The following is a 12,697-nucleotide window of genomic DNA, read 5'->3' as shown; positions in this document are numbered from 1 at the left end:
AGAACAATGCTGCCTGACTCCTAGTGCATATGTTGGCACTTTTCTGTTGTCTTATTTTGCAAATTTGCTTACTTTTTATCATTTGTGCTGTAGTCACTTTTCATTTGGATTATTACAATGCTGTAATGGGGCTGCCCTTGAAGACCATCCAAAAACTGCAGCTGGTCCAAAATGCAATAACAGGCATAGGTCTTGGTGCCTGTAGTTTGCTTGATTTACACCACTGTTTGAGCTGGATTGCTCCCATTTCCTTTCTGGGTGCTATTTTGAGGGGCTTGTTATCACCTACACAGGGCCATGTTATTTGTGGGACTACCTGCACCTAAGGATCTCTGCTTCTTCTAAGTCAGGTATGGTAGGTGCACTCCAGGTCCTTTCCCTTAAAGCTGTCATCTGATGGGGCCTTAGAAATGTACCTTCTCTGTAACCATCCCAGCCTTTTGGAATAGCCTTCCAACTGAGATTTGTGGGGACCCATCCTTTTAGCCTTCTAGAATGATGTGAAGACCAAGTGCTGGCCAAGCTGAGAGTGTTGAGTCAGGAAGTTAGCAGTTTGGTTCATCTGGCACCTGATGGGAAAGATTGGTCTGCTTTTAGTCCTGTTATTAGTTGGATCGCTTTGTGAGACAGTAGGCCCTATAAGTTCTGCAAATAAATTTATCTGCCCTGCTTACTGAATTCAAGTCTTGGATATCAATGGCATAGATGTAGGCCATTGTTTTTATCTACTTTAATACCTGTTTCAGTTTTTCAAGCTTTCTGTATTTTAGCTGAAACCCTCTAGAACTCTTGAATATTGAGGGACATTTGCATGGTAAACCTATCATTAAATAGACATAATGGTTCCCGTAAGAAAGAAACTAGTAATGTTTCTTTATTTTTAAATAAGCTTCTTTCCTCAGCATTAAACTGAATGCTTCTGAGCTTGTATCAATACACAAATAAAAATGTATTTGAATATTCTCATACCTTGAAAATATGTTGATACATAAAGGCTAGGCTTTTTAAAGCTGAAATACAGGACTGTTGAAAGTCTGTTGATCAGGGCTGTCAAACTCCCTGCCCACAGGCTGGATGTGTTACGCGCTGGCCACACCCACCCCTGGTTTAGCGAAAGGGAACAAAGTCCCAATACGTCATGTGGCGCCGCCATGACAATTTGACAGCCCTGCTGTTGATTCTTTTCAGTGTCTCAATGGCTTTTGCTAACACAGACCATAGTATCTTTCAGGCTGTCTGATGAACTATAGACACTCCATTTCAGAGTTTTTGAACTTTCTGGCCAGACTAGGCTTGGAAGTGGTAATTAGTGCTGTTCACCACTATGACAACTACTGTACAATACTCTGATTGTATCATTTCAGATAATGAAAGTTCTGCATTCAGTCATTTCTGCATTCTGTGGCCTGATGGACATCATTCCACTATGACTGTCTCTTGGTTACTGCTTCTGATTTCATGTAAGCTTCTGCTTATATCATTAGCAATGGGGTCTTGGATCTTGTCTTCTGTTGGCCTCTTTCAATTGAATTCGATTTTAGAAAGCATCAACATTTTCCCCATTGACTTATTGCTTTTGCGTTATGTATCCAAAAACCATAGCTTCATTATTAGTGCTTCCAATGAACAATGTGATTTTTATTTCCTCCAATATTAAATGATTTGTTCTTTTTGTAATTGGTAGTATGTTCAGCTATTTTCTTCAGCACAATTCAAAGGCATCAGTTTTTCTTCAACCCTCCAAATGGTCTAGCTTTCACAGTCAATTGTTAAGGCTAACGTATCTTGGTTGCAAAAATTCAGGTTACCACTAGATAGTAGCAAAATGACATCTTGTGGTATGCGATTATTACAGACAGAATGCAATTAATTTCTTGTGTCAGTCCAAAATATTGCTATCAAAGGGCTCAAACAGCTCAAGACCTCATGATTTCCTTGGAAATAGTAAAAGTAGGGGAAATAGAAGAGCAACTCGAATGGAGACGTTCCAGAACTTAAACAGAAGTCCAAGTGTCTTTTTAAACGTACCAAAGTGGGATTTACTACTAACTTCCAATACGTGGAAATGCAGTGGTATTATCTTACTATCCTAATAGGCAGTCAGGCTGTGGCTGTGAAAATAAAGGCTATACATTCTTCACCCGTTTGGCCGGATCTATAACAAATTGATATTAAGCTTTTCAGAGGCCCAAAACCAATGGGAATCAAGAAACGGACTGCAGTCAGCCTTCTTCGACCGACCGGTCTCTAAAAGTACCTTCCTCGTCACCTCCAGTAATCGAGACATTGTTTTAATAATACATTCGGACGGAGTCTCCAAATTTTGAAGACTGCCAAAAATTGCAAATCGCTTTTCTCTACAAATCCGAAAGGGAACCTGGGTTTTGTTTTTCTGTCTTTCCAGTAGTTCTATTTCGTCAGTTCAGAAAATAAATACACCCACCACTTCAACGGCCATTAAAAGCAGGCTGGAGGGCGGAGACATATCTGACTACTGAGGCAGGAATAGGCAACACCTGCTGGTCAGGTGACTTAAAGCGAGCTCTTCCTAGGAACCGCCTCAGGAGGCGGAAAGGCGCATGTCAATTCTCCTTCCGCCCTTTCACTTCGAGCGTGCACTGAACACTTGAGAAGCGGTTTCTTAGCGGCACTCTGTTTCCGGCGCAGTTACGTCACTTCCTGCGGACGCCGACGCTCAGCTCCCTCTCCTTTTCTCTCTCTCTCTCTCTCTCTCTCTCTTCCCCTCTCCCTTTTTTCCCTCCCCCTTTCTCCGGACCCGGATGCTGACTGGTGGCGGCGGCTCCTCTCGGGACTGTCACTGAGCGGCTCCGCCGGGCCTCTTGTCCTGCGCGATGGCGGCGGAGGAGGCCGGGGGAGCGTCTTGTTCCTCGGGGCCGGTGTCGACCGGGCCGGGGCCGGGTCCAGGACCTGGTCCGGGGCCGGGGCCGGGTCCAGGCCCCTGCGAGTGGTTGCTGCTGCGGGACGGCTGCCTGCGTTGCGACGCCGACGGGCTTTGCAGCCTGTGTTACCACCCGGCGCTCAACGCCATCCTGGCCGTGACCGCCCGCGGCGCCATCAAAGTCATCGACGGCACCTCAGGAGCTACGCTGCAGGCGTCGGCGCTTAACGGTGAGGGGGGAAGAGTCGGGTCAGAGGCCGGTCCAAAACGGGACCCCCGTGGGTGGCGGGAGGGTGGGGGAAAGAGTGGCAAGCGGGCGCCGCGGGGTTTGTGTAGGGAGAGAACGGGCGGCGTTTTGGGAAGAAAAGCCCGCCGTGTCCTCTCGTCTCTTCTCTCCCGCTCGCCGGTGGCTTTTCGATCTGTCCCGTGTGTGTGTGTGTGTGTGTGTGTGAATGTGACGGTTGGGCTTCGGGGCCTGGAAGTCCGTTTGCTTTGCTGACAAGAGCGCGAAGGCGAGCCGGTTTCTTTCTTTCTCTTGAGCACCCGTCGCTTTTATTCTTTCGAATTGTGACTCGGGAGGACGTAGAGCCGAAGCCAAATAAAGAAAGGCCGGCCGAGTTGCTCGCTTTGAGGAGGAGGACGAGGACAGAAGTGGAAGTCCAAAGTTGCCTTTCCGTACCGGCCCCCTTTCCTTGAACTACTTTCTTTTTCCACTTCGCAAATGGTTTATTTTTAAGCAAGGTTCCTCAGCCCGATGTACTCCGGAAATGCAAGTCCTCAGGTCCCACCGCTGTCATTCCACATGGCAGCGCTGAAAGGAAGGGCAACGTTGTCCAAGAGTGACAGAATCCCAGTTCTGGAAAACTATTTCAAATTCTGACTCATTTCCCCCCCCCCCTTTATAAAACTATGATTTTACCAATTGTTAAGAGAGAATAGGGGGGGAAGGTTGACCAAAACAAGTTTCTAAGGAATTCTTTATTAGAAATGGGTATATCCATGTGGTACCTGGTGATTACAAGCATTATGTGTGTCGATATGCTGTAGTTTACCAAAGTGTGACTACAGTATGTATAATATGTATCTGTATCTATATATAGTTATATATTTTGTATATCTCTCTCTGTGTGTGTGTATCTATCTATCTATCTATCTATCTATCTATCTATCTATCTATCTATCTATCTATCTATTGATAATAACACAGAAATTATTACTATATTAAAAATTCAGATACCCCTTAACTAGATTTGACAACCATTGATTCAATGATTTTATTAATTTAGGTAATGTGTTTTTGTATATTAAATGTTACAACTAAGCAGATTTCTGCTTTTCCTATAATGCTACTTCAAAGTGGAATATAGCAACATTTTGAAGTAGTTGTATGTTATTACCCTCTGTAGAATTTTGTTATATTGGTCAATTTTTTTTAATGCAATATATTTCAACATTTGAAAAACATGTTTAAGACAAGGAAATGTAATCCTAGTTTATCATTTCTTAGTACGCATTGTATTTTGTGAAGGTTGTGGTAGGGTGTTTTTGTTTTTTTTAAGAATAATTGGTAACGTTAAAGATATTTATAGTGAGAACCAAAAATACCTGGGATAAGGAAGGTTTTGTGTAAAAATAATTTAAAAGGTAGAAGATGATTATAGACCACTAAGTGTTATGATGGTATGAATTATGCTTTATTTACATACTTGTTTTAAGTGCTACTTTTCTGTTCAAAATAAGTAATTGAAACTTTACAAGTTAAAACAGCATAAAACGTACAAAAGAAAAATAAGAATTAAATCAAAAATAATGTTAAAGGCCTTGGTAAAGAGAGTGTTCTAAAGGCAAAGACAGTGAAGCGACAAAAGAAGCTCTCTACTCTAGGTAGGCCTCTGAAAGCAAGGCTATCATCTCCCATAGATCTGAGAGGAAGATCTGTTAGTCAGCTCATGATCTTTTTTTGGACGTTGGTAATTAGCACTAATGTCTTTAGTTATAATTGAAAATTATTTGAGAACCAATGCAGATTTTTCAATATTATCAAGTTATGGAACATCTGCATTCTGCAGGTCATCAATAGCATCAAAATAATGAGAGTTTTCCCTTGTTTATGTGCATATGTTGCATGTTAAAAGGGGCAGGGTTTTGATTATCCAGTTGTGCCCACTATTTATATGCTGCCCACTGTCAACCTGCAACTATTCCTATCATGTTATTTTGTAATTTTGTACCAGTTAATAGTCTATTATAGTTTTAATTGCAATTTCCAAATAGTTTTCGAAGAGTGGAGTGTATTGCAATTACAGTAGTCTTCGACTTACAACAGTTCATTTAGTGACTATTCAAACTTATACCATCACTGAAAAAAGTGACTTATGATTGTTTTTCACACTTATGACCATTGAATCATCCCCATAGTTAGGTGATTCAGAAGCTTGACAACTGACTCATATTTATGGTGGTTGCAGTGACCCGGGATCATGTGATTGTCTTTTGCCACCCTTTGACAAGCATATTCAATGGAGGAAGCCAGATTAATTTAACCTTGTTACTAACTTAACAATTGCAGTGATTCTCTTAACTGTGGCTAGGGTCATAAATGGGGCAGAACTCACTTAACAAATGTCTCACTTAACAGAAAGTTTGGGCACAATTGTGGTTGTAAGTCGAGGACTACCTATAATCAAACTGGGATATAACAAAATAAATGGTCAGATTGCATCAATTGGTCCAATTGATATAATTTTAAAAATGTGATTCTTGCTGCAGCCACAATCAAGAAAAATGGTAAAAGCTGAGAATAAAAAAATATATATTTTATGCTTATTATTTGAGTTAGATTAGTGGTTCATCATCATCATTACCTTATCAAGAAATCTCTTTTAAATTTAGTGAATTTCATTTTGTTTGTTTTTTCAATTTAGCTCATTATCAATATAAGCAATGGTCAAGTATAATGATTGCTTCTTTGGAATGAAATGGAAAATTTTGGAGCCATATATTATCAGAATACTAATAATATTTCAGACCAAATGTGAATGACCTACACTTTGTAGTTTCATGTAAACATGAACAGCATACAGGAAAAGATGGAATCCTGTGGAACAGCATAGGTTAGTGACTTAGGTACAGAGCTGAAGACTCTTGCATCAGGATATGGCTTGACAGGAGGGGCCAGAATCTCTGCAAATCACTTCCTTCAAAGTGCGGGTTTACGAGAGCATCTAGAATACATTGAACAATTATTTGAATGCTATCAGTGTTTGAGTAGAAGCAGAAGATCTGATATAGTTTATCAACTGAGTTGGTTTTCCATTTTCCTAACTGAAAAGTTGATTGAGGTGGATTTTGCTGAAAAGAGCAATGACTGCAACACAAAGTGTTTACATGCATTGATGTAAAATATGTTATAAAAGTTTATTTAAAAAAATCTACTGTGAAACAGCTACTTCACTTTGGCCATTTAGAACAGAAAATTTTTCATTAATATAATTCCAATATTTTTGCTTTATAATATAATCTAGGAAATACATTCCAATGTGAGCAGGCCCATTCTTACTTTCTTTTTCCTTTTCTTTCTTTCTGAGAGAAATATGTTTCATTTTTTTTTCTTGTTTACTTTCAGTTTCTCTAATCTCTTCTTGCTTACCAGAGGCTGTCCTTCCTTCTTTCTGCCTAGCAGAGAGAGATTCCTTGTTCAATTGCTTACAGTCCTTCCTACTCCTTGTCTAACAGAGAGAGCCATATGGCAGAATAGCCATATCCAGTCTTCCTCCTTGACCACTGCACCTTTTCTTCCTCAGACAACACTACCTCCCAGCTCTTCTTCTTTCCTGTTGCCATGGCCTGCATAGACTGATTCTTGTCATAGAGAAGCTCTAAGCATAAAGAGGCATCAGGCCAATCAGACTTTTTGGTTGCAAGGGGATCTGCTAGGTCAAGCTGAGGTGAACGGTTAGGTCACTCATGCCAAACCGCCTTTTTCCTGGAATGCATCTTATGTCTTCTCTCAGCATCCTCTGTGCTTACCTAAACATATGTGTAAGTATGTTTCCTGCCTCTGATCTAAGCAAAGAACATGTTAATTGCCATCTAACCATAGCCTAATTCTCAGATCTCATATAGGGATGCTCAGGGTTTGCTAGGCTACACATGCTTAGTAGGTAGGTTGGTTGAGGTATTTTTATGGCATTTGGATGTATCTGTATTTTCTAATACTTTTTTCCCTATTTATTAATGAAATTTGGCTAAAAATGCACCTTCATGATTTTGCATTTTTTTTTATCAAATATATAAGTCTTTATTGGAGTGTTATGTATGAGGTCTGATTTATTTATTATGTACCATATCATATTCAAAAGCTGCCCATCTCCCTCATATGAAGTTGCTATTTGAGGTTTCATTTATTTATTTAAAACATTTGTATAGCCACTCAACCTAAAACCAAACTCTGGACAACTCACAACCAAAGAATAAAAGGATACATGCAAATAATAAAAAAGAGAACAATAAAACCAAGATGTTGTGTTGGCATCACAGCAAACTTCCCTGATGCAGCCTGCAACATTCTCACACTTCATCTTCATTTTTCACATTTCATCTTCATCCTATCTCAAAGTGTGGGGAAAGCCAGCTTTTAAAAAGAAGGTTAAAAAAGTAAAGACCTGTTGGCTCTCATGGAGGAGGGTGTCCATAGGGTAGGGCTGCAAAACAATGGAAAAGTTCTATTTGTTCACTGTACTCCTTCACTTTGATTAGAATGCATGATAAAGATGGAAATAATTGAAGTGCATCTTTTTAAAATGTATGTATAGTTTTAGCAAAGTATTTGATGGTTGAACGAAATAACGTGGCAATGGGATTAATACTAGAGACTCAGAGACTCTTTTCAAGCACATATGACCAATCTGAGCTATGTGATACATATAGAACATGCAGAAAACAATTTTGGATGGAAAGCTTCTTTTTCAATGCCTTTTAGACCCTGCTAGATATTGGGAAATGCCTGTGGCCTTATTGGTGCCCATGGAGACAACATTGCCACTATGGCTCCTAAACCAATAGCTTTCATCTGAATAATTTCTTTAGCGGTACTAAACGTAGGCATAAGAGTACTTTTTCTTCCTTCAGCAGTACCATAAGGCAGAGTACCCCAACCTTTCCAGCTTTGTGGACTGGCTGGAGGTGGGGAGAGTTCTGCGTGAGTAGTGGGCAAGCCTGTGTTGTGCAGCTCCATTTGAACAAGCGGTGGGCAAGGGTCTGCACGCAACTCCACTCAGGTACTTGCCTGCTGCTTGTGCACGTGGCGATGCACGTGCACGCTCACCTGCCGCTTCTGCGGCCTGATTCTGAATGGCTCAAAGCCTGGTAGCAGCCCGGGGGTTGGGGACCCCTGCCATAACATACATAAAGTACCATTATGGGAAGCTTCTGTAATGTTTCATATTTGGGGATTGGAAGCAAAGCTGTTTATACCTAGTACTGTTGGTGTATGTTGTGATTACTGTTGTTACTTTATTTTTACATCTACTGTACTGAAATTGTAGTGAAGTTATTTATTTCTTTATCAAATATATATAACCACCCATCTCAGGAGAAGTGACTCTCAATAGTTTCTATTTTAATGTTCATGAATATAATATATGAAGCAGGGAATGCATGCGGTAGAAGAAAGAAGGGTTTATAAGGAAAGAAGATTCTTATGACATTTATGATAGTTTTTCATAATTTTATTAAAAATATTTCTAATAGAGTTGTGCAAAATGTTGCATGCATTGTTTCATACACAGAACAATTAGTTTTGATTAGTCCAAGTCTAAACTAAAATATGTGTTTATGTTGATTCATATATGGAACGAAACAGATTCTAAATATGACCAAGACATGATTATTCCAGGCAGAAATGGTTTGGGGAAAATAGGAGAAAAAAAATAAGAGGCTTGAGGGATTTCCTTAGTGACACAATGTATGGGTATTGGTTGTAATGACTGAACAAAGTCACCAGAAGGAAGTGGTTGGGCCAGTGGGCGATGCAATGCTTGCAGATTTTTCATTACTGCTGAGACCATCAATAGTGCAGGATATTGGTGACAGTTGAGGCTGAGGGAGGGAAGAAAAGAGGTTGGGGAGATATAGAAGCAGGCAGGCCCATAAAAGTAGCTTATTGGGAACTGCTAAATTGAGAAACCCTGGATTATGTGTAACACACATCATATGTGTCTTATCACCACCTAATATTCTGAGAGTTTTCTGGATTTAGTTTCATCCAAAATCAAGAAAAGCAATAGCATTCTGTTTATTCTGCTGGAGCCTCCTTGTTTAGCTATCTTCAACTACTTCAAGAACATTTTTGTTTAATTTCCATCAAAATAACAGTATTCTCATTGATTTTAAATTGTAACCATTCCATGCTGTTTTTACTACATACAATAGACAGTATGTTATTTAATATACATACATTAATTAATATTTGCACCAATCATTTTATGCATTCATAGTCTCTTTCACTTCATCATTCCACCAGAAATCCTATTCCACATTTCTCATTAACATCTCCATATATCTTATTTTGTTCTAACATCTTCCACACCCTCTTTTGTTAAATCCATTCACTCATTCTCTTGGGATATTAATCTGACAGTTTTTCTTCAGGCCTTCTATTTTCCTGTGTGGTAGTTCTATTTTCACTGTTGCTTCTTGTACCTTCCCCTCCCCCTTTTATTCTATGTTGTCTTGCACAAGTTCTCAATTAGCACATTTCCAGTGATTTTACTGTCTTTGTCATAAATCAATTAGTAATACAAGAATTGAGAGGAGTAGATCAGGCAGAGAAAGAACTATAGAGAAATAAATTCTTGTCTAGGACTCATATCTGCAACTTAAATAATCAAAGAATAATTGACCTCTTGCAGTCTATGATTCTAGATCTAAATTCAAACAATAAATTTGGGATATGGATCTCCAAAGAAACTTAAGCAAAGGAGTCACACCACATCTTTTTTATCATATTCTCCTGTAAAAGTTCACTCTTCCCTCTTATCATCTATTATAATTTTGGAATTTTGTAAGATTTTCACTTTAGCTAGGCTGGAGACTAGCAGTCTATTTTGGATATTTGAAGGACACTCCTATGTCCTTCTGGTTATATCCATTTAGTGATGGCTCAATAGCAATTCTAAGTCATATGCTACTATATTGCTCCCTATATAAGGACTCTGGAAAGACATTCAGTTATCCAATCTTAAAGAACTATCCAGCAGGGAGTATGATTTCTATGTACTGTTACAGGTACTCCTTGACTTATAAACACTTACAACCATAAAATTAAGAATGAATGGTTCTCAGTTGTCAGAACTGAAGAAGCTTCTCTAATGAGAAGCAAAATGTTTTCAAGGGGGAAAAAAACAAAGTCCATTCATTTAGTGGCCATTTGAAGTTATAGTGGAACTGCACTGAAAAAGAGTCTAAATTTTGATTCCACAAGCCTTGGGATTCTGTAACAATTGTGTGAAAAATGGTCATAAATCACATTTTTAAGGGCTGTTGTAACTTTCAACAGTTATTAAATGAATGGTCCAGGTCTACCTGTAGTTTATGCAATATGGAACGAAACATTCTAAATACGACGAAGACATGATTATTCCAGGCAGAAATGGTGAAAATAAGAGCAGGTTATACCTGCTTTGGTACTATTCTGTGCTTTGACCCTTAATTTAGAATTTATAGGACAGATATCAAAGAAAGAGAACGCTAAGAGGGAATGGTAATAAATCTTTAAAAAGCTTTATTAAGAAATTGTCCCTGACTATATTTATGTGTTAGAAGAAAGCGGGGCAAGATAAAGAGGGAATACAGCCTGAATAGGAGTCAGAGAAAAGAGTTACTCTAGCCAATTCCTAGAACATCTCAGGTATACCTATTAGCGTGAGAGTAATAAAGGTTAAGCCTGGGAAAAATTCTGTCTGTTGAGTACAAGCAAATAAGGAACTGAACTTTGACTGGATTGCTCTATGTCGTTCTTGAGCTGGGCCTGACATTCTGTTACTGTAGCTTCACGATAAAGTAAAGTTAGCTCATCTGGTTGTGTCTCCCGTCTGGTCTACCTGATAAGACTGACATCAATCTTGCAAGTCTTCTACTGTCTTCCAAGGAGAGGAATTTCAGGAATGTCCTCTGACAGTCAAGAAACTGCTATCCACCAAGTATCTGGCAGCAGCATTGTTGGAACCCCAGAAGCTAGCAGATGTGCAAATGACCACTTTGTAGAATGCTATGATATAATTAATGCAACAGCTGAAGCAGAATTTGCCTCAAGTCATGGCAGCACAACAAATTGCAGCTCAGGCAATGCTTCTGCATTCCCATAGGAGCTTGCCAAAACCAGGATCAATTCTATGTTCACTGCTCAATCTGATATGTTTATGGCAGGCAGACCAGTGGAGTTTTCCCGCTGATCACACCAAAATGAATTTTGGATTAAGTTTGCTGAAGGAAGCAGCAGCTCATTCATTGAGGGAACCATCTGATATTGGACAGGACCAGGACCTCATGTGTAAACTTGATGCTTTGGTGATCCCATACAAGATGGAAGATCTGGGAGCTGAAGCGGTGTCAGAAGTGAATAAGGATATCCTGGAAGAGCTACATCAGCATTGTGTAGTAATAGACATTGACTGGAAGAGAAGAAATAGTAAGGGGAATCTACAGTCTGTTTTTCCCCATATCACCCTCTTCCAATAGCCTCCTCGGAATCCAACAGAGGAGAAGCCATACAAATCAGATCAGCCAAGGTTTCCGTGTCATCAGAAAAAAAGCAAAAAAGAAGGGATCAGGGATTGTACAGTATTTTTACTATGGGGCTCCAGGACTCTGCCAGATCATGTCTATTAAAAGTGCTTGTGTCTTAAACATCAACAAGATGCAGAAATTGTGAATCAACAGGGTGATAGCCATCAAGTAACTATCTCATTTCATAGCAGCCAACCAAGAAAACTTTGCCAATACGTCCCCTTCCAGTAGTTCCAAACGGGATACTCCACCATTTGAAAAGAGCTCAATAGGCAAGCATACTTAATTGAGTCTCTTACTGTTACTTAGGGAGAAGGTGGAATTTTCTACTGTTGTAGAGTCTGCGACAACCATAAATTTCATAAATATAGGAACAGTATAGAAATTAAAGTTTGCCATAGGTAGTGCTTGACTTAGAACCACAATTGGGACTGGAATTTCCATTATTAAGTAATGCAGTCATAAAGCACAACTTTACATGACAGCGTTATGTAATCCTGGCAATCCCCATTGCCATCGTTAATGAAGAATCACAGATCATTAAGTGAGTACCCACCCTAATCCAACCCTTACTTGGTCCCTCCTTCCCTTCCCTTAGTAAGCTAAGCTATTGTCTTTTCTTTAACTCACCCAACCTATCTATCTCCCACCACATCTCTGCCCTTTTGGACACCCTGCACACTGTCTTGCAGGTGATAAGTAGTCCCAGAACCTCATGCCTCTGAGGCTGGTTGCCGCGCCATTGATCACTGGCTTCTGGGTGCGCTGAAGTTCTGGAGCTACAAGAAGCCCTGGACCACAGTGCAGCAGCAAATCTTTTGTAGTGTGATAACAGTCCAATCTAGCCCAGAAACACAGCACAAAGCAGCTGCTCCATGAAGCCTCAGCAATTCAATGCAAAGCCTCTGCCCAACACCACAATGCATAGTCACCTCCTCTAGAAGCCCCAGTGGTGCTGCGTAAAGCTGCCACCTGGCACCGCAACATGAAGTCCCAGAGACACAGTATAAA

At 39.9% G+C, this 12,697-nt stretch overlaps 1 protein-coding gene across 10 annotated transcripts in view; it reads left to right on the top strand.

Annotated features, from left to right (window-relative positions):
* The first annotated feature begins 2,604 nt into the window (after nt 1–2,604).
* BIRC6 (baculoviral IAP repeat containing 6) overlaps nt 2,605–12,697 on the top strand; it is a 148,850-nt gene continuing 138,757 nt past the window's right edge. For 9 of the 10 annotated variants that reach the window (XM_087966355.1, XM_087966335.1, XM_087966331.1 and 6 more), the window contains exon 1: nt 2,666–3,129. In XM_087966355.1, coding sequence (XP_087822481.1) covers nt 2,853–3,129 — 277 coding nt within the window. In that variant the 5' untranslated portion in view covers nt 2,666–2,852. Of the gene's footprint in view, nt 3,130–12,697 lie in introns of all 10 variants that reach the window. The other variant, XM_087966334.1, reaches the window with a different exon arrangement.

The sequence above is a fragment of the Notechis scutatus genome, chromosome 1, assembly GCF_049901735.1.
Source record: "Notechis scutatus isolate UNSWTSFEM ecotype Mainland chromosome 1, rNotScu1.2, whole genome shotgun sequence".
Lineage (NCBI taxonomy): Eukaryota > Metazoa > Chordata > Lepidosauria > Squamata > Elapidae > Notechis > Notechis scutatus.
The sequence above is the reverse complement of the archived record's forward strand: the minus strand, read 5'-3'. Positions and strand labels throughout refer to the sequence as shown.